Source organism: Dendrobates tinctorius, unplaced genomic scaffold (assembly GCF_039654945.1).
Source record: "Dendrobates tinctorius isolate UK_male_01 unplaced genomic scaffold, ASM3965494v1 ptg000069l, whole genome shotgun sequence".
In the NCBI taxonomy this organism is placed as follows: Eukaryota; Metazoa; Chordata; class Amphibia; order Anura; family Dendrobatidae; genus Dendrobates; species Dendrobates tinctorius.
Window position 1 is genome coordinate 6,323,382 of NW_027361737.1, and position 22,594 is coordinate 6,345,975.

The 22,594-nt window shown below is 42.8% G+C and overlaps 1 protein-coding gene across 1 annotated transcript in view; it reads right to left on the reverse strand.

The window, feature by feature from the left end:
• Positions 1-22,594, reverse strand: part of WWTR1 (WW domain containing transcription regulator 1) — a 116,985-nt gene that overhangs the window by 21,158 nt on the left and 73,233 nt on the right. The window contains exon 3 of the mRNA XM_073581082.1: positions 11,217-11,422. Coding sequence (XP_073437183.1) covers positions 11,217-11,422 — 206 coding nt within the window. The remainder of the gene's footprint in view (positions 1-11,216; positions 11,423-22,594) is intronic.

Below are 22,594 nucleotides of genomic sequence, written 5' to 3' on the forward strand. Positions count from 1 at the left end.
ATTTTACTTATTTCACAGAGTTTGGGATCCAATTTCCCAAAAGTGGACAACCCTTTAAAACCAACATACACAATAGATGACTGTGACCAAACAATCATTCTGCGGATAGCTATCTACCCCCTTACACAAGAAGGATTGGTCGAGATCTCATGTATCTGTAAGACTTCTCTGGCTGCTATTTATCTACTCGCCCAATGAGCACAATGATTGGCCATTGGATATTTCCTGTCTCTAGCATCATGTGTTGGGGAGAGTTGGGAAATTTTTGGCTACACGACTGCACCACAGTCAATCCATTGCTGTACTCCGGGCAGCTCCATCTTGCCTTACTATAAGGAATTCACTGATAAAATGCTAGAATTGGCATTGCCACTGTTTAGAGTATGCGCACACTGGGAATTCAAGCAGTGGATATTCTGTCTGCATTTTACAATAGCCACATTATAGATAAGATTTTATGAATCACCACTACACATTGCAGATAAAATCCACAGCAAATACAGACTTGAAATCCAACATAGGTCATCTTATGCTGTAGATTTCACAAAGAACGTAAAATGTGTGGGAAAATCTGTAGCACGGTGTTTTTTTTCCTCTGTGGTTTTTCTGCTGTGGAAACTCTCCAATGGATACAACCACAAAAAGAAATGCTGAGGATTTGCCGAATATCTTAATTTTTTGCTTTGCATACACAGCATGAATTGACATGTTGCACTTTTAAAATCTGCAGTGCGGACTCTCTGCAGTGTGAAGAAGATTTCAGAAAATCCCATCCACAATGCTGCTACTGTGTTACAAAGTGTATTTTCTCTCCAGAAAATTCAGGTGGGAAATCTTTTGTGCATTCAATCCCTATGCGCAAATAGTTATATAGTTACAATCGACCCTAGTGCACACAGAGTTCAGTTACCTCGGGAGAAGAAAAACATAGGTCCAGTAAGTTCAACCTCTCTCTGCCGGTTATACATTCTCTAGCACTTGATTATTTATAACTGCAATGCCATTTGTTGTGAGAAAAGCATCAGGCCTTTTTATATTTATATTTATACATATACCGTATTTTTCACGTTATAAGACGCTCGGGGTCATAAGACGCACCCCATCAGGATCAGGCATGTCATGTGTCACAGGTGCAGTCCGAATGTAGCTTACCAAGGAGAAGGGCGTTGGAGGAGCGGGATCACAGGAGGCAGGTGCAGAGTCACATTTAGGCCGGGGTCACACTGGCGAGGAATACGGCCGAGTGAGAGGCGCTAAAAGCACGCATTAGACACGGACCAATGATTCTCTATGGGGTCCCTCGCACCAGCCGTAAATTTCTCATCCGTATTCTACGGTCCGTGCCAATCGCAGCATGCTGCGATTGTCAGCGTACTACGACCGTAGTACGCCAATGCAAGTCTATGGGTGCGCAAAAAATACGGATTACACACGGACCACACATGTGACTTGCGAGAAATACGCACCCGGTGTCTTTTAGCAAAGGCGGGCAATTCAGTGCGCTATACAGTAAACTCACACTGACAGGTTTAATAAAGAAACGAAAGAATAGATATAGACACATAGAATACATATATATACATATATATATATATATATATATATATGCATTCTATGTGTCTATATCTATTCTTTGGTTTCTGTTTAGAAATCCTGTCATAGGGCTCCATTATATGTCCATTTTGCAAGCCTGCGAGAAAATCTCGCCATACGGATGCCATACGGATTACATACGGATGCTAACATGCGCAAAATACGCGACCACACCTTGATTACGGATGACATACGGAGCACTGTTTAGGGGCCATTCATCCGTATTACGCATGTAAAATACTGACCGTATTTTGCGTCGGTTAGTGTGACCCCGGCCTTACATCATTTGACAGCGGGAGTGGGGCGATGCTGTGGGCCTTGGGCTAGGAGGAAGGGGTGCCCTGGTGGTGTGAGGCAGGAATGGAGTCCATGGAGTGTACATTGATCTCCCTAAGGGTACCGCTACACCTAGCGATGTACCAGCGATCCCGACTAGCGATATGACGCAGTCAAGCTCACTGGTGCATCGCTAGGTGGTCGCTAGTGAGCTGCCACTCAGGCAGATCTCACCAGCGACATCGCTGGGGACGGGGATCGCTACTTACCTGTCAGACGCGGCGATCCTGCGTCCTCCTGCCCGGCTCCACGCGACGCTCGTCGTCACAGCAGGAAGCCCAGCAGGAAGTGACCGATGAGGAATGGTCCAGCAGCTTCTCGCGCGATCAGCGATAACCAGCGGGGGAGCCGGTCGGAGGTAAGTATCACATGCAGCGATATCGCTAGCAATATCGCTGCAACGTCACAAAATCGGTGACTTTACAGCGATATTGCTAGCGATATCGCAGTGTGTAACGGGGGCTTAAGGTCTTCAGTAAAATGGCACTGGAGGTGGAATATGTGCAGATTGAGATCTCAGCTCGACATTGAGCCAAGATCTAAATCTGTGCATGAGGAGACAACTGGTGCCATTTTCCTGACGCCCACCGCAAATTTTCCTCTCACATTTTGGGGAAAAAAAGTGTATCTTATAGTCCGAAACACATGTTAAATGGGACTGCCTCTGAGGCGTCTTTTTTCTATGCTAAACAAGCCCAACATTTCCAACCTCTCATCATAGGAGAAGCCTTTCATCCCATGTTATATTAGCCTTTGAACTGACTCTAACATCCCAATATCCTATTTAAAATGTGGAGCCCAAAACTTGGTCTCATAATCGCGCTTTGACATCCATTCTTCTAGTATTAAAAACAAAATCTCCTACTCATTAGGGCTTATTCACGTCAGTATTTGGTCAGAATTTTGCATCAATATTTGTATGCCAAAACCAGAAGTGGAACTTACAGAGAAAAACTAAAATTCAAAGATTGACACTTGCTCTGTGTTTTGCAGACACAACTGGTTTTGGCATAGCAATACTGATTAAATGCTGACAGAAAATACTGCTGGGTGAATAAAGTCTAACACGGTAAAGAATGAACAGTGCTTGGGTGACATATGGATAGCTTTCAAGGGCTATTTAGTTTTTTGACAGGGTCATTCACTTGATTGGCAATTTTGATATGCAAACTAGATAAAGATATGACATGTCTCCTGGTTTTTTTTGTTTCCAATTGGTCTCCAAAAGAAACAGACTTGTGAACAAGCCCTATAGACTATAATGGCCATGTGTTCTACAGTATATGTGATAAACGTGAACAGAACATGTACGTGAAATCAGATGTGCAAGTGGGGCTTTAAAGAAGGAATTATTCTGACTGACTTTTTTTTTTTAAAAAAAGAAGCAAAACAAAGGCATCTTTACGGTAGTCCGAATTTTGGCAATGGATTGCCCAAGGAAGAGGAATGCCCAAGTTATCTTAATGTTCCGTTGGCAATCTCTGTGCCACTAGTATGTTGCCATAGATATTCTGCTCTAGATCGCAATGTTTGTAGAAAAAATATCTCCGTAATACGGTACCCAACTGACCATGGCACAATCTTTTGTCTAAGATTTGTTGTGAAAACTTTTGTATGAAATCGGAGGTGACCTGAAGTACAGTAGGGTGCCACATGTTCCTACTGCATTATTACTACTCCATACAACATGTACAGTCATGGCCAAAGGTTTAGAGAATGACACAAATATTAATTTTTACAAAGTCTACTGCTTCATTTTTTCTAATGGCAATTTGCATATACTCCAGAATGTTATAAAGAGTGATCAGCTTAACAGCAATTACTTGCAAAGTCAATATTTGCCTAAAAAATTAACTTTATCCCCCAAAACCCATTTCAACATCATTGCAGCCCTGCCTTAAAAGGACCAGCTAACATCGTTTCAGTGATTGCTCCATTAACACAGGTGTGGGTGTTGATGAGGACAGGGCTGGGGATCAATCTGTCATGATTGGACACTTTAAAAGGAGGCTGGTGCTTGGCATCATTGTTTCTCTTCTGTTAACCATGGTTATCTCTAAAGAAACACGTGCAGTCATCATTGCACTGCACAAAAATGGCCTAACAGGGAAGAGTATCGCAGCTAGAAAGATTGCACCTCAGTCAACAATCTATCGCATCATCAAGAACTTCAAGGAGAGAGGTTCCCTTGTTGCCAAAAAGGCTCCAGGGCGGCCAAGAAAGACCAGCAAGCGCCAGGACCGTCTCTTAAAAGTGTTTCAGCTGCGGGATCGGGCTACCAGCAGTGCAGAGCTTGCTCAGGAATGGCAGCAGGCAGGTGTGAGTGCATCTGCACGCACTGTGAGGCGGAGACTCTTGGAGCAAGGCCTGGTCTCAAGGAGGGCAGCAAAGAAGCCACTTCTCTCCAGAAAAAACATCATGGACAGACTGATATTCTGCAAGAGGTACACGGAGTGGACTGCTGAGGACTGGGGTAAAGTCATTTTCTCTGATGAATCCCCTTTTTGATTGTTTGGGACATCTGGAAAACGGCTTATTTGGAGAAGACCAGGTGAGCGCTACCACCAGTCTTGTCTCATGCCAACTGTCAAGCATCCTGAAACCATTCATGTGTGGGGTGGCTTCTCAGCCAAGGGAATGGGCTCTCTCTCAGTCTTGCCTAAAAACACAGCCATGAATAAAGAATGGTACCAGAATGTCCTCCAAGAGCAACTTCTCCCAACCGTCCAAGAGCAGTTTGGCGATCAACAATGCCTTTTTCAACATGATGGAGCACCTTGCCATAAAGCAAAGGTGATAGCTAAATGGCTCAGGGAACAAAACATAGAGATTTTGGGACCATGGCCTGGAAACTCCCCAGATCTTAATCCCATTGAGAACTTGTGGTCAATCATCAAGAGACGGGTGGACAAACAAAAATCTTCAAATTCAGACAAAATAAAAGCATTGATTTTGCAAGGATGGACTGCTATCAGTCAGGATTTGATCCAGAAGTTGATTGAGAGCATGCCAGGGAGAATTGCTGAGGTCCTGAAGAAGAAGGGTCAACACTGCAAATATTGACTTGCTGCATTAACTCATTCTAACTGTCAATATAACCTTTTGTTACTCATAATATGATTGCATTTATATTTCTGTATGTGATAAAACCATCTGACAAACACACATAAAAACCAGAGGGCAGCAGATCATGTGAAAATATAATATTTGTGCCATTCTCTAAAGTTTTGGCCATGACTGTACAATATAATCATGCACATTAGCCAAGGGGAAATTATCTCCAAACTGTGACATTTGCAAAATTACAGCTCTTAGCATACCGTAACAGCTGGAACTGTACATTTGCATATAAACATAGTTTAGTTAACTTCCAGAGGGAGTCTGAGACTTCACCTAGCAAAACGCAAATCTCCAGAATCTGGTATTTTCTCTCAGCTGGGTGTGTCTGCTCCTTGCACAGCAGCTGTCAGGACTGGAGTGGTTGGCTACTCGCTGCTGTCAGGTTAAAAAGAGCATGGAGAGACCTGCCAAAGGAATTCCACACCCTTCCACCCAAACCCTTCTGCCTCATTCCAGTTACTTAGCAACCGCTCCAGGTACTAACTCAGCATTTTTCTGGACAGGTTACATGAAGGATAAAACAGCAAGAGTGAGGGATTAGCAACGCGGTGGTTGTGTAATTTAGGAAGAAGGACAATGGCTGGTACATATACGTCAAGTAAGCGTTCTTCACTAAGCTTTCCGGCCAAGAAAGCTGAATGACCTACAAGATGGAGACATCATTGGACAGGGCAACCAACCATATTGTGGTACCTGCTAAAGGTATAGTTAAAATGTTCATTTACCCATGTAGCTGAAAAGTGCAACTTTTTTTCTCACTTGTCATATACACTCACTGGCCACTTTATTAGGTACACCTGTCCAACTGTGTGTTAAGACTTAATTTCTAATCAGCCAATCACATGGCGGCAACTCAGTGCATTTAGGCATGTAGACATGGTCAAGACAATCTCCTGCAGTTCAAACCGAGCATCAGTATGGGGAAGAAAGGTGATTTGAGTGCCTTTGAACGTGGCATGATTGTTGGTGCCAGAAGGGCTGGTCTGAGTATTTCAGAAACTGCTGATCTACTGGGATTTTCACGCACAACCATCTCTAGGGTTTACAGAGAATGGTCCGAAAAAGAAAAAAAATCCAGTGAGCGGCAGTTCTGTGGCCGGAAATGCCTTGTTGATGCCAGAGGTCAGAGGAGAATGGGCATACTGGTTCGAGCTGATAGAAAGGCAACAGTGACTCAAATTGCCACCCGTTACAACCAAGGTAGGCAGAAGAGCATCTCTGAACGCACAGTGCGTCGAACTTTGAGGCAGATGGGCTACAGCAGCAGAAGACCACACTGGGTACCACTCCTCTCAGCTAAGAACAGGAAACTGAGGCTACAATTTGCACAAGCTCATCGAAATTGGACAGTAGAAGATTGGAAAAACGTTGCCTGGTCTGATGAGTCTCGATTTCTGCTGCGACATTCGGATGGTAGGGTCAGAATTTGGCGTAAACAACATGAAAGCATGGATCCATCCTGCCTTGTATCAACGGTTCAGGCTGGTGGTGGTGGTGTCATGGTGTGGGGAATTTTTTCTTGGCACTCTTTGGGCCCCTTGGTACCAATTGAGCATCGTTGCAACGCCACAGCCTACCTGAGTATTGTTGCTGACCATGTCCATCCCTTTATGACCACAATGTACCCAACATCTGATGGCTACTTTCAGCAGGATAATGCGCCATGTCATAAAGCTCGAATCATCTCAGATTGGTTTCTTGAACATGACAATGAGTTCACTGTACTCAAATGGCCTCCTCAGTCACCAGATCTCAATCCAATAGAGCATCTTTGGGATGTGGTGGAACGGGAGATTCGCATCAGGGATGTGCAGCCGACAAATCTGCACCAACTGTGTGATGCCATCATGTCAATATGGTCCAAAATCTCTGAGGAATGCTTCCAGCACCTTGTTGAATCTCTGCCACGAAGAATTGAGGCAGTTCTGAAGGCAAAAGGGGGTCCAACCCCTTACTAGCATGGTGTACCTAATAAAGTGGCCAGTGAGTGTATACTGTGCCTCAAGATAGAATACATTTTTTTCTCACACCCAGAGACTTGAATGGCAGAGTCTCATCCTATTCCTGGAGGAAAATCATGCATGCTGAAATTCTTCTCACACACAGAATTGATCAGTGAAAAAAATCGTTCATCTACACTGCCTCATTGAATAACACTGGTCCGAATGCGATTAATTTTTTTTAACGTGATACGGATAGGACTTGGATAAAAAATATGGTCATCTGCCTTAGCTGGAAAAGTAAACAATATTTGAACAAATCTCTAATAGTAGCCCTATGGTTGCTACCAAGAAGGGTGTTACTTGACTACCTTGAGCCAAATAACATGGAGCTAAGGGCCCACCGTCCGGTTAAAGAAAATAATGAGTGTTAAATTTAATCTGATATTGCAATAAGTTCACATCAAGCGTACACCAATAATATTACATTATAGAAAAATGGGGAAGAGGAAAACAAGAAAGGAAAGTAAAATGTGAACTAATTAAAAATAACTTTTTATTGAAAATTGGTCCCGGCAACCGGTTTGCAGTATGCTGTCTATCTGACTTTTCAAGAGAAAAAAATGACTGTAATCCCTTTTAAGGCCCTGGGTCACACTTGCGAGAAACTTGCACGAGTCTCGCATCTCAATACCCAGCACTAACGCCAGCACTCAGATCGGATGGCTCAGCTGCATAGAAATACATGCAGCCACATGCTCCGGTCCCGAGTGCCGGCGGCTGTGCCGAGTATTGAGATGCGAGACTCATGCGAGTTTCTCGCAAGTGTGACCCCGGCCTACAGGTATTGTCCAGCTTTGAGATGTGCAGTTTCATTCAATACAAGTAAATTGAGCGCCGCCGAGCAAATCTAGTCTAATCAGCTAGCGGCACATCACGCAGCCGCTATGGGGCCCGTGAGACAGGGGGGCCCGCCTGCCCCCAGCGCCGACTCCCCCCGCCACCGCAATGAACTATACCGGTACAGTTCAAAGCAATGATGGGAGAGGGAGCGTCAGCTGACGCTCCCTCTCCCATCATTCCCCGCTCTGCCTCTGACACTGCGGGTGCATGATGACGTCATCGCACACTCACTGTGTGCAGGTAGTGCAGGCTGAAACAGGAGCCGGGAGCAGCATGGGCACGAGGAGAAGGTGAGGAGTGTATTTTGTTTTTTTTTAATGTAACTCAGTACTGGACTGTGGGGCCATTCTTGTGGGGGGGACAGTGCTATATACCATGTGGGTCTGTGCTGTATACTATGGTCCTGTTCTGTATACCATGTGGGGCTGGGTTGTATACCATGGTGCTGTGCTATATACCATGTGGTGCTGTGTTGTATACCATGTGGAGCTGTGCTGTATACCATGTGGGGCTGTGCTGTATACCATGTGGTGCTGTGCTGTATACCATGTGGGGTTGTGCTGTATACCATGTGGGGCTGTGCTGTATACCATGTGGGGCTGTGCTATATTGTTATGGGCTTGCGGAACGCACCAAATAATAATAAAGTAAAGATAAGGTGCGATTGCAGCCCATGGTCCACCATGCAGAGCTGTTACCTGCTGCCAGGTAATGGCGGATACAAAATGGCGGTAAATAGCAGAACGCACACTGGTTAACGTCACCCGATGTGTACTGCAGAAAACTCTGTTGCTTCACAGAGTCTGCCTAATTGAAACGTAAATGCTGTAGCCTGTTAAGACTCACAGAGCTCAGCTAAGAGAGCGCTGGTGTGCAGTCACAGGACTCTGCCCCAAAGTCACGGGGTTAGAGTCCCTCTAGACCCACCAGCGCACGGCGCCACAACTGTGGTGCCAGGGAGAGACTGCGCCAATAGATTAGCGCGCTACTTGCGTAAGTACCACAGTGGCGGACGCCACTAACCTCCCCAAGCTGGGGCTAGGAAAGTGCACTAATTGCGCACGATGCCTCACAGGCGATTGCTGCTGGCTAGATGCAGTATGCTCATGCTTAGTGCTAAATGGCACAATCTGGCGTTAACACTCGTGGAGTGGACTGGGTGCACTGTGGTGCATAGGCAGTGCAACTACTAGGCGCTGACTCTAAACCCAATACCCTATACATGCACAACCAAAGAGAGGGAATCATAAGGAGTCAGTCACCAGAAACATGCATCCATCATCACACACACAAGAACAGATCTCTATACTAGCGCATGGCCGGGCGGCCATGCGAACCTTTTATAGTTGTAGCCTTCTGGGACCTTACTAGAGGTCCAGTCGGAGCAGCAACAGGACCTGAGCACGTGACCTCCGACCTCCAATGAGAGGTCGTCCCACGGGCATGCTCAGTAGGCCAAAAGAAGCTGCTTGCTGCTGACAAGTGTGGATTGCTATAGCTGAACCAGGGGTGGCAGCTACCAAACCGATAGCAGTATCCTGAGCAAGACGCCGGGATCGACGTCTCTGCTGAGCAGCCTCCTCTGCAGTCGAGAATGAATGGGAGACTGCAGAAGGCAAGGCTAGGGATTTCTCCTGTGCAGGGGAAGAAACCGACGCCTAACATATATACCATGTGGGGCTGTGCTATATACCATGTGGGGCTGTGCTATATACCATGTGGGGCTGTGCTATCTACCATGTTGGGCTGTGCTATATACCATGTGGGGCTGTGTTATATACTATGTGGGCTGAATTATATACTATGCGGCTGTGCTATATACTATGTGGCTGTGTTGTATACCATGGGGGGTACATTATACATTATATTCTATGGGGGAGGCTGTGTTATATAATATGGGGAGCTATATTATATTCTATGGGGAGGTGGGCTGTATTATATTTATTATATTCTATGTGTGTGTTCACATCTTACTCTGAGGGGGCTACATTATACTATATGAGGCTACATTGTATTCTGTGGGGGGCTAGATTATATTGTATGGGGACTTCATTATACTTTATGAGGGGGCTACATTATATTCTGTTGGGGCTGCATTATACTATATGAGGAGGGCTACATTGTATTCTATGGAGGAGTTAAATTTTACTATATAAGGGTCTGCATTATATTCTATGGGGGGCTGCATTATACTCTGAGGGGGCTGCCCTGTATTCTTTGGAGGGGCTGCATTATACTATATGAGGGGGGCTGCATTATATTCTATGGGGGTGTTACATTATATTCTGTGGGGTGGCTGCATTATGCTCCAAGCGTTGGTAGCATTATACTATAAGATGGGGGGCTGCATTATATTCTATGGGGGTTACATTATATTGTCTGGTGGGGCTGCATTATACTCTGTGGGGTGACTGCATTATACTATATGTGGGCTGCATTATACTATCGAGGACTATGGGGAATACATTATACTATATGAAGAACTATGGGGTGCATTAAACTATGGGAAGTGAATTGTACTACATGGATGACTGGCAATATATTATACTATATGAAGCACTATGAGGAGTGTATTATCTTATATGGAGGACTGAGCAGTGTATTTTAATATATGGAGGAGTGTATTATATTATATGGAGGACTGAGTGTATTTTAATATATGGAGGGCTATGAGGAGTGTATTATACTATATGGAGGACTATGGGGAGTGCATTATACTATATGGAGGATTGAGGAGTGTATTATACTATATGGAGGACTATGGGGCACATTAGATTATATGGAGAACTATGGGGTGTAAACTGTAGATATGCTGCTGATAACATGATACTGTATGGGGACAGATTGATCCATTAGTGATCGTTCTGTCAGCATCATTCTTTCTCAGACGGTGGAAAGAGGCCGGGAAACAAGTGTTGAATGACTTCAATATTGTCGATCACACTCATTTAGCGTCCTGAACTCAGAGCATGTAAATACAATCGAAATGCTTCTGTGTGATGTGCAATATGTTAGCATTTGGGGCCCCATTTTAAACTTTGCCTAGGGCCCCACTTTGCCTAAAACCGGCCCTGGCTGTACTACACGTTGTGTGTTGCTGACTCTATAAAGCAGTATACCATCATTGTTTCTATCTCTCCCTAATATTGTAGTATCCCTATACTAGTCACCTTGACCATGATGCGGGCGTAACTGGCTTCATCTAAGGGGCCATCTAGTTATATGGAACAGGCGCATGGATTTTTTAACTGCATTGCAACCACGGTGGAACGATTCTTTGTAACACTGAAACACCACTAACCATACATGACACTATGCTCTCACCTGTCTTAACAACTCTTCTTGTCTCATTCTGATCCGTTCTCTTTCCATTTGGATTCTCTGGAGTCTGAGCTTCTGTTGCTGCTGTTGCTGGGTGGTGAGCGCATTGGGCAAATTAATTAGGGAAGCTTGATGACTCTGGGAAGGGTGAGTCTGTTGAGATATGGCTGGGTTGGAGGCCATCTGTTGCTGATGCTGATGATTCAAAACTAGAATAGAAGAAAGATGGGTCAATCACAGATAACTAAATACCGTATTCACGTGTGATAATGCTTATGGAAACTTCCATTATACAAACCAGTACTAAAAAATAATCTATGAAACAATGAACTGTAGAAATCATGGGGTGTACTCAGCAATGAGAGGAAAGGCTGTAACGTGAATCATGTTGCGTATAATTGACTAGGAGGATAAAAGAGTTCACAGATCAAAACAGGATTTTTTTTCTCTTCCATTCCATTTATTTTTAGCTCAAAATTAGAAAATGTATTTTCACTAACAGAAGTTAAAAGAGGTGATCAAAGTGCAAGTACTGTGGACACTTCCAAAGCAAAGCTCTCAGGAATGGTAGACAATGAAAAAAAGTTGTGATGAAGACATCTAACCATCATCTGCCTGTGGGAATGGTGTTTTGTTTGTGCCACAAATAAGGGACACGTTTTATGGGGTCTTATGTGATCGTACTTACTATATTTATCTATGTATGAGAATCCTGACAGTATGATGCCATGAATACACCAGACCAGATCTAAAGGAGTTCTCCCACCTCAGAATGTTATGGTTTATTGTTAGGATTTAACATTCCATCAGTAGCACAAAAGTTTTATATAACATACGAAATCAACCAAAATACTTATGCCATTATGCCATACAATACTTTACATGTATGATGGTCCCAAGTAAACAAGGCTACCCAGTGGATATAGGGTTTACAATAGATATTCATGAGGCAAGCACTGACAGGTACACAGCAATGCTAAACAAACATTTGGTTGATTAATAAAGTTTTGGCAGGCAAAGAACAGAAGACGCTTTGTGACATTACAAGTAATAATAATAATTATGTGCTCAAGCTAGAATAGAACTTAATGCATTCATTTACATAAGCTGATGGGCTAGAGTTACGTCTTTGTAGAATCAACAAGGAAACGCTTTGCGTGTCCCCAGGCCACCCACCAAAGACGCATAAAATCCGAACCTCAGCTAATCCCAGCCACATATTTCTTTTGCATTTGAAACTATATTCTATGGGAGTGACCAGATAATTAAATTGCTCCCTGGAAAGCTGGAAAAAAAAAACATGGAAACTTCTCAAAAGGGACCTTTCTTAGTAGTGCACTGCTTCTTAGTCCTACCACAGGGAAAGCAGCGAGCATGCCCAAAGCAATCTCCCACATTTCTTGACCACTGTTGGCCATTTTGCTTGGCTGCGGTACCGGACCCCCTTTTCCTTGAACACACATGATAGAGGTCAACGGTCAGAATAAATGTCTAACATATTTAGATCCCTTACACACACTATATGAGGATAGTTTTACCAGTATCTGTCATCCATTTTTCTATTACTTTGGATTGCATGACAAACTCTATGTGACTGCAGGCTTGTGAATCCTCACAGAGTGAAGTACTCCGAGAGCAGAGGCTTGCGATTTGTATAGTTCCGACCATAGACTTTGTCATGCTCAATACTCTTGCATTGAGTGAGGCTGTGTCCATCTAATCGGCACATGACCGCATGTATGGAAATCATGTGTGCGGTCAGGCGCCCGCCACTCCCGATGCCAGCACAAGAGTATCTTCACATCACAGCTAGCCATGCGCACGTTGTGAGGATTCACATGTCTACAGGCACATAGAGTGACTGCAGACTTGTACCCTAAGGCGGGACAACCCCTTTAAATCTATCATTTTGACATCAACGGTTGATGAAACATCTGATTTTAATTGGTGATGTTTTCCAACTTTGTTTCTTACATTGAAATAAATAGATCCACGAAGTCTATTTTTCACACCATTTTAGCAGTCTGCTTTATGCACTAGGAAAGCTCTAAGTGCATACGTTTTACAGATTCTTATTCCAAAAAAGACAAAGGCTGAAAGTTTGTCCTTTGGCCTCCATCTGAACGGTATAGATCGGTGTGTTAGTTCATTGGCTGCTCCAGACTACCAGGGGTGTAGCTATTGTGGATGCAGGGGATGCTCGCCAGCCCAGGCCATGGAGCCTGTTTGGCTCATAAAGAAGAAACCAATATGATTGAAAATCTGGTATCAATGGGGTCCCTGTTGGGAGATTTTGCATTGAGGTCCTTGAGCTACAAATAACGCCACTGAAGACTGAGCCATTTCCTAACAATGCATTTAGCATGAAATGTCGGGCATGTTACAGCATTAATCACTGGCATAAGTCTGAAGCATGGAGTAAATGATCCTGTGCTCTGTAGACCAGTAGGGAAGAAATGTTATGAGAATCCATCATGGCCTCAATCCTTTATATCCATTGTTCCAGTGATTTCAGCATTGAGATGGGATGACGGACAATGGACTGTGTCCAAGCTAATGTGAAAGAATTTAATTACAAAAATTGAACCAAATAAAATTAATGACAATTGAAAATCTTTTCGAGTAAGAAGTTAGGAAATGTTGAGACTGTTGAATAATTTTAGTAGGATTTATATGATGGAATCCGTGCTTTAGTAGATATCTATTAAATTATTATCATCCTTATGAGCTGCCCATAATTTACAGGGCTATATTCATATAGAGAAGGGCGTCATGTCTTCAAAGTGTTACATAGTAAAATGAAACGTGATAAAGACTTTTATGGAAACGTCAATTCTGAACGATTGAATCGAAGTAGTATTTTATAGGAGCAGTCGGCAGTAGTATTAATGAGGAGATGACCTATAGCCAGGTGCTAACCTGACAGATGGCCTTCTACTGAGGATTCATTCTGCTTGTGTCAGCAGGCTGAATTCAGCTGAGAGCCATTTTCATCCCTCCTACCCACCATTTGTTTGTCTTCACGTTAACTTATAAGGACTATCCAATGTCAGGTGTCAGACAGTAGAGAGCCTGATGGAAAACATGTTTCTGTGGTTTTATGGACAGAAAAACTCACTTTATTTTTTACAACCCTTATTTCACTGTAGATGAGAGAAACAAGAGCTTGGCCTCTGTTCTCAGTCTTTTCACTCTGCCAGCGAAGACAGACGGATGCTGCACAGATTTCTGAGAAGCAGCTAAGCTTTCCAAGGGAAGACAAGAAAATCTAGTTCTTTGGGGTTTTCTGAAATCCCAAGGGCAATTGTACACAGAAATCGGTACAAAATGGGTTGCGAAAATGACATCTCACATTATATGTATATAAGAGGCAAATGCAGGGAAAAACTGTATGTAACGCGTGAGAGTGCGTCTAATGCTTAGAAATTCCTATACTATATGGGAAAGTGAAAGGTAACATAGTTTATTTACTGTACGTGTCTATACAGACTGTAAGGACTCCGATCTATAGATATACGGTATGTATGTATGAAAACCATACCTGTAAATAGTGATTTTGAGTGCGTAATCATGCTGGAAATCACTGGACAAACAAGCAAGACAAATTAATTATCATTTCTTCCTATCCATTTTTTGTCAGCCGGGCCCATGAACAGGTCAGTAAGCAAGTGTCAATTAACGTGTATATACTCTGCGCTAATTAATTATCTGTAATCGGTCCAGCAAAATGAGCCATAAACCTAAGATAGAAAGAAAATGATCATATACTCTGTTGTAAGTAAGAAGCAACAGTGCATATAAATAACATAGGACACTTAGTAAACACTGTTTTTGATTAAAAAAAGCCATCCCACCAGCGCCAAGGTGAACCCAGTTGGGACAGTAATAACGTCTTATATTAAAACCTTACAATGTGTCAAAAATTACCTCAATGTGAATAAGGGCCGAGCAAGACCAGGGCCCACCTCATCAAAAATAGTGTTTACTTAGTACCCTATGATATTATATGCACTATTGCTTTTTATTCAACTGTAGCAGGATATATGTTCATTTTGTTTCTATTTTAGGTTTTGTCCGTTTAATGGCCGGTGTGAACATTTTCCGGCACATTGCATGTGTACCTAATTATACTCCAGCTGATTTCTTTTGGTTAGGCTTTAGGTTTTTGCACTCAGTGCACACAACGGTTTGGCCTCCCCTTTTTTGAGCTGGGCATTATGTTTATGTAGCTTCCCGCTGCTGGGTGTCCACAGTTGGGTCCCGGTCCGGCTTGGCCCTTATTCACATGGAGGTAATTTTCGACACATGGTAATTTTTTAATACTAGAGGTTTGGAATATCCTGACTGGGTACACGCTGGTGGGATGGCTTTTATGCTTTTTTTTTTTTTTTTTTAATCAAAAACAGTGTTTACTATGTATGTACCCTATGGTATTTATATGCACTATTGGTCTTTACTTACAGCAGGGCAAATGTTCATTTTGATTCTATCTTAGGTTTTGTCTCTTTAATGGCCAGTGGATTCCCGCAATTAGGTAGTGGGGAGCTGGCTGTCAATCAACATGAAGTCAGCAGTCAAGACCCATCAACAGAGCAGAGCGGACGAGAAGCCACTGCTCTGTCGCATGATGTCAAAGGAAGCCACTGAATAGTCGGCAGAAGCAGTCTGTGCTGGTAGAGATCGGCACCAGGCACAACAGGCATGTAGATAGCAACAAGCTGCCTATTAGTTCTCAGCCACATTGTAAAAAAAAAAAAGTCCAGGACAACCCCTTTTAAATAATAGATAAGGTTTAGTGCCCAGAAATGGCCAGTAAACAGTGTGACAAGATGTGCTGTTCCAGATCCATACACTACTTTTATCTGGGCACTTCCAGAGCAAATAACATTTAACCAGTGGGGGTGCCAGGTGTCAGACCATTCCTCCAATCTGATACTGATCTCCTATCATATGGATAGGTTATTAATATGCTATTTAAGGACAACCCCTTTAAAAAGGCCTCAAGTTGCCCAAAATTTGTCCGATTAAAAATAATTGTGACTATTTGGGCATGCCTGGGATTGGGAACAAATTGAAGAGAAGACATTAGTAGAATTGTATACCTGGACAGATAGTAAATTCATCTTATTTAATATATACAGGCACATACACAGTCATCCAGTAACGTGGACACAGCATACTGATGCAATAGAAAGCAAATCATTTTCAGGCAATGATGTAATATCTTAGGGATTTGCCTGAAAATAATCTTCTAAATCACAGTAATAAGCGTTTCTACAATATCTTGCTTGTTTCAGCCATACACGATACATGTATATCAGCTTAACCCGTGCATTTCAGGGACGACCAGACACTCCCAGGACCTCCCAAGACCTCCAGACACTCCCATGGCAGGAGGATAAACTAAAACCCAACTTCCTGAACCTTTTGTTCCACTGGAAATTTCTGGCATCAGCTTACTCCCTTTTTTTACTGAAAACACATGCACACTCAATCGAAACGAGCATCCATGTTTATAAGGGAGTCAGAACAGATAGCTGATGGCCAAACAAGTGTCTGGTAGACAACTATCCAGTGTAGTTGACCAGGCTAAGTAACAAGGGAAAATATCCAGAGTCAAAATGTTGATAAAAAAACAATTAAAGGGGTTGATGAAAAAAAAAAAAAAAATTGGCTGCCCTCTATCACAATAAGTGCCAATATTATCCAGCTTAATGGAAGTGAATGGGGATGGGCCACAATACCATATACAGTATAGAACTGATCGAATATGGTGGCACAGTTTGAGTGATTTTCGTTTAGAGCATAAAGGAAAGAAGATGTATCATTTTATATCGACAAGTAAATGTTACTTACCAAGATTCAAAGCATGGAAGCATTTTGGAAACAAAAAGCAAGCGATTAGTTTTTCCATTAACAACAATGTTTTACTGTACTGATAATAAATATGTATTATACAGAGTACACGGTATAATTACAAATGCCCAAACTGCTGGGCGTCAATAGGAAAGCAATTATAGTCTACAGATGTGGGTGGCAGCACATGCCAACACATGTACGAGACCGGAAAGCTGCAGTCTACCATAGGGAAGAGCTGCTGACCGTGGCCATAGCAGTACCGAGATATTTCAGTATGGGGCCACACTTGGCAGTAAGAGGGGATATCCTGAGCAGGAATAAAGGGGTTATGACCTGTTTTGGTGAAAAAATAATATTTTTACTAAAAATAAACACAATACAAACTAAGGCTAGCCTTATGCATTTACTGAATCAAAAGGATGTGAACAATTCAGACCCCCCAGAAATCTGCAGCTCTTCAGTTATAATAGGCCACATGCACACATCCAGTATTTGGTGAGTTTTTTACCCCAGTATTTGTAAGCCAAAACCAGGAGTGGGTGATAAATGCAGAAGTGGTGCAAATGTTTCTATGATGCTTTTCCTCTGACCGTTCCACTCCTGGTTTTCGCTTACAAATTTTGGGGTAAAAGACTCACCAGTGTGACTGCAGTCTGGTAGATTCAATGCCGGTACTCCTCTAGAATAAACTTACAGTACAGCACAGAAAATTAAAGGGGTTTTCCAGAATTGAAGAGTTCCTTTTTTTTCCCCAGTACAGTATCATGCCTGTCTATAAACTATGTTGGCTATTGTAGCTGGCAAATGAATGGGCCGTTATATCAGCCCATAGTTAAAAAATGATGCAGTTTCAAGAAAAAAAGTCAAGGTTGAACCTCGTTTCTTTTTTATACATTTCTATTAGTTTTCTTTGCATTTTAGCTTTTTGTTATATTTTTTGTAAGGACAATTTATATTAAAAAAGTGACATTTTTCAGAGAGTACTATATTTTAACAACATTCTAGAAGTATCTTTACTTGTGGATTACTATGTTGTGGTGGATTAGCATGTTGTGGTGATATGGCCACTAGAAATAGCAAACTTTATCCTCTAATCCAGGGGTGGACCTAGACATGAGGTTCTCACTGAAAAAATATTCCATACAGCAGTCATATAATTTGTCACAATACACCCGTTTACGTGTCTGTGATAGAAGTTGCTCATTGCTTTGAAGCTGACCGTGGGCCGCCTTACCTCCTGGGCAGGTTGCACAAATGATATGTCCGCAACTGCCCTAATCCTTTTAAGGCAATATTTTTGGGGCGTCTCTTTAAAGATAGGGCATTATTCATATATGTTTTTGTAATATCTACTTTGTGTGAAGATCTCCTAAAATCAACCATGACTATGAAGAAGTAGTGGTAACATCGTGCAGGTCTCGGTGTCCAGGACCTAAAGGGGATCAAAACTGACCAAGGTAAGTCACTCGATAGGTTAGGCCTGTTTCACACATCCGTTTTTTAGGTCAGTTGAAATCCGCCAAAATGGTGGAAAACGGATCCGTTGGCGGATTGAAACAAACGGGTGTCACCGGACTGTTATTTTGACGGATCCGGATAAGGCAGAAATTTAAAGGAAACCGTGCCCGGAAGAGAGAGAGATTTTTTTTCAGCCCCCAGAACCGAGTTTAGGGTTAAATTTACGGCTGAGTCAATTCCTCCGGGCATGCGCACTGTAAAATGCGGATCAGGCCGGCCAAGAAAATGTTTCATTATCTGTCCGGGCAAGTCAGCGGACGCCAAAATTTTGGCGGATCCGTATAAAACGGATCCAACGGATGACCATCCGTCAATATCCGCTGGTAATGCAACTCAATGGGAAAAAAAATGGATCTGTCAAGAAAAATGGCGGATCCGTTTTTTTAAGCAAAATGGCGGATTTTGACTGATGGTGACAGACGGATGTGTGAAAGAGGCCTTAGGATTACCCATTCTGGCTGCATGATGGAGACACATTTAATGGGCTGTGGACACATTCGGGATGGGTTTTTAGCATGTGGACGTTTCATTTTTTGACAGCAAGCAGAGATCTTGACTATGATGAAGGATAGGTTCACACGAGCATATCAAATATCATTAAAAATGTCAACCAGAAAGGTGGGACGAGTCTTCTCATTTGTTATCCGTGTGCCGTCTGTATACAATCTGTTCATTTCTCAGCAGCTATTAATCCTTTACAAGACAATTTACAGTTTTTTATGTAACAGAATTGCAATGTAACCGTAAAAAACGGGTGCTGTACCATGGCTCCGTTTGGGATCCAACTACTTTTCGCACCCATAGACTTAAATGGGGGAATCTCATCCAGCACACGTAAGAAACTAGTGCATGCTGAAATTTTTTTCACATGCAGATTTAGGTTTTTTTTTCACAGACTGCGAATGGACCAAAAGTCTAGTTGTGTGAATGAGCCCTAAATGTGAGCACAATCCCATTTTCTCTAGAGCAGAAGTTCTTTTATTTTGTCTTTGGAGTGAGGATGTTTGGGTGTCTGTGCTGGCGACAGGCCATGTACTGCCCAGCAGACCTATCACGCAGACAGAAAATAAACATATCGAATAAGAATCTGGCAACTGGTGGTGGAAAAGATAGGTTAAAAGGTGGGAAAATAAAAGGGAGATTTTCCATTTTCAGCCAGCAGTCTATGAAGCCAACATAACCATTATTTCATGATATCCTCTTTAAACAATAGGATATTCTCCTCCTTCCAGCAGCAGGATGTGGAAAAGTCTGTTGCATGTGTTTATAACATGGAGGGCCGCTTACTGAAACTGCTCATTGTTTTGGGGTTTCCCGACCATTTCGTTTCTGATAAAACGGAGCAGGTGCAATACCTGAATGCGAGCACAGCTCAGATGTATTAAATCTGGACGTCTGGATTTCTACATTTTTAATACTATAAAAAACTATCCCATTTTAGAATTACAGTCGCTGATATATAAAAAAAAAAAGTGCGATATCCTATTACCAAGGCCAGGCACAGACGAGCATATGAAAAATCATCCGAGTTTCAGTCAGAAAACTTGGAAAATTTTCAACTGCTTGATATCCACGTGTCCAGATATTACATCTGTGTGATGTCTGTGTTCAATCCGTTTCCATACGTCTACATTCAAAAAATGTACATGATCAAATACTGTATAGTTTCCTAGGTTAATAATGGAGATATACGAGTGAAATTTTTTTCTATGCCCCCATAGACTCCAATGGGTGAGTCTCATCTAAGATTTGCTCAAGGACAGTTGGACGGAGAGAAAAATCTGTCATCTGGACAGCATTGTCCCCTCCAATCCTTAGGAAATATTATCAGTTTTGCAGATAGACTACCATTAAAAATACACCAGTACTTGAACTACAACTACTCCTTGGCACTGTCAATAATGGGGTCTAGTTCAGTCAGTAGTTCATGTGGTGTTTATGAGTAGAGAAGAATAAAGTTTGTCATGCATATCAAATGGCTGTTGGCTGAATGATGGTTCAGCAGGCTCCCATCTTGATGAGTTTTTCCATACACAGCAATTGTCGCAGCAAGTGGCAGATCTTTATTCTCAGATTAAAACTTTTTTCCTTTCAGGCCATCGGGGGTTAATGTTAGTTTTTTCCCCAGCTGGCCTGCTGGTGTAATAGCATTGCTGCCGGGTCTGCTGATGTGGGTGGTGACCACTCCCACCATCCTTCAAGAGGTTATCTGACGCATCAGCTGACTGTCGGTGTTAGAGGATTCTACAGTGACCAAACTGGAGGAAGGAGCTGACTGGGTGCAGTGGTGCTTTGCCGAGTTCGCTGATCTGGTGTATTTATTCTGCTGTGCGGTGCTTTGCAGCAGAAAGCTAAGTGTTGCATTTTTTGTTACGTTGACCCTTTTGGTGTCTGATTTTCCATTCCTTGTGTTGTCTTAGTGCAGCGGTGGGACCAGTGCTCTCACCTGTCAGTTCCCTACTTAGGGATAAGAGCAGGGCAAGTGAGGGATTAGGTATCCTGCTCGGCGACTGGGTGAAAGAACCAGTATAGGGACGATAGTGAGAGCAGGGCACATCCTCAGGTGAGTGCAGGAGGTGTCCATTCCCCCTTCCCTATCAAAAGGGCCCACCATTGTTATTGTTTCGCTGGTGTTCTCTTGTGTGTTGTGCTGTTTGGTGATCGACCAACCGTTGGGTCGTGTCACCCTGGGTCAGTCACTCTGTGACAGGAATGCTTGTTCGGCAGAGTGCTCCTGCTTTCTCTGTACGACAGCCATCAGACATGTCTGGTGGCAGCTTATTTCTAGGAGAGCATAAAGATCTGAATTCTGAAATCGGACCTAATTGTTAAATCCTCTGTCAATCAATTTTTCAGGGCCCCCATACACATTAGTTTGTTAGCCAAACCCATTGACATAGGTGAAAGAGTAACATCCATCCTAAATTTTTATCTAATAATGAAAATAAGCAACTTTGTATTATATCTTATCAGAAAAAAATCTGCTTCTCTCTCATCCTGGATTGATCTTTTACCCTCAATTCATAGGTAAAATCTGTATCTGTAAAAACAGAGTTTCATTTTACCAAGAAACGATGGCAGGTGTTTTTAAAATTCCATAAAGAAGGGAGGAAAATGGAGGAGCTGGAGGCAGACACAGACAATATGCTGCAAGCTCTCCAAAAACGACTGTTAAGGTTCTCCATAGAACTTTATAAGCACAAATTGTCATGTATCTCAGTAAAGGGGAAATCTGTTTTCAACGAAGACAGATTTTCCCAATGAAATTAGAATTTTGAGGCTGAATCATCAGTTAAGGACGCAAAAGAAGAGGATTTTTCTAATAAAACATATTACAAAGTTTATTATTTTCATGTATACTATTGATTTAGGAAAAACAAATAAAAAGAGTTAAGGCCCCATCACACACAGCGAGATGGCCAGCGAGATCACTGATTTTGTGACGCCAAACTATCTCGCCAGCGATATCGCTGTGTGTGACATGTATCAGTGACCGGCCCACCTGCTGGGTATCGCTGATCGTGCTCGAACGTCCTGGGCCATTTTTTGATCGTTGGTCTCCCGCTGGCCAGTGCGCATCGCTGCCTGTGACAGCAAGAGACCAAGGATCAGCGACGCTGGGAGCTGGTTTCCAAGGTAAACAGCGGGTATCTAAGAGCCGCGTGGCTCTGAGGTACCCGCTGTTTACCTTGGATACCAGCTTACTCGCTAGTCCTGATCGCTGGTGAGTCTGTCTATGTGACAGCTTACCAGCGATCAGCTAACTATGTCCCAGCGATCCCATCCACGTCGGATCGTTAGTGGGATCGCTAGGACATTGAAGCGTGTTACTCTTTAAGCAAAAACCTTCCATCTCTGTGGGTGGCTTATCTCTAGGGAGAACAAATCTATCCTTCTATTCAATGACATCATATATCAGAATCTGAAGGCCTTCATACACATTAGATAATTATTGGCTGATTTGGCCAACTAGAACTAAATGTGTATTGGGTCTTGAAGATTGA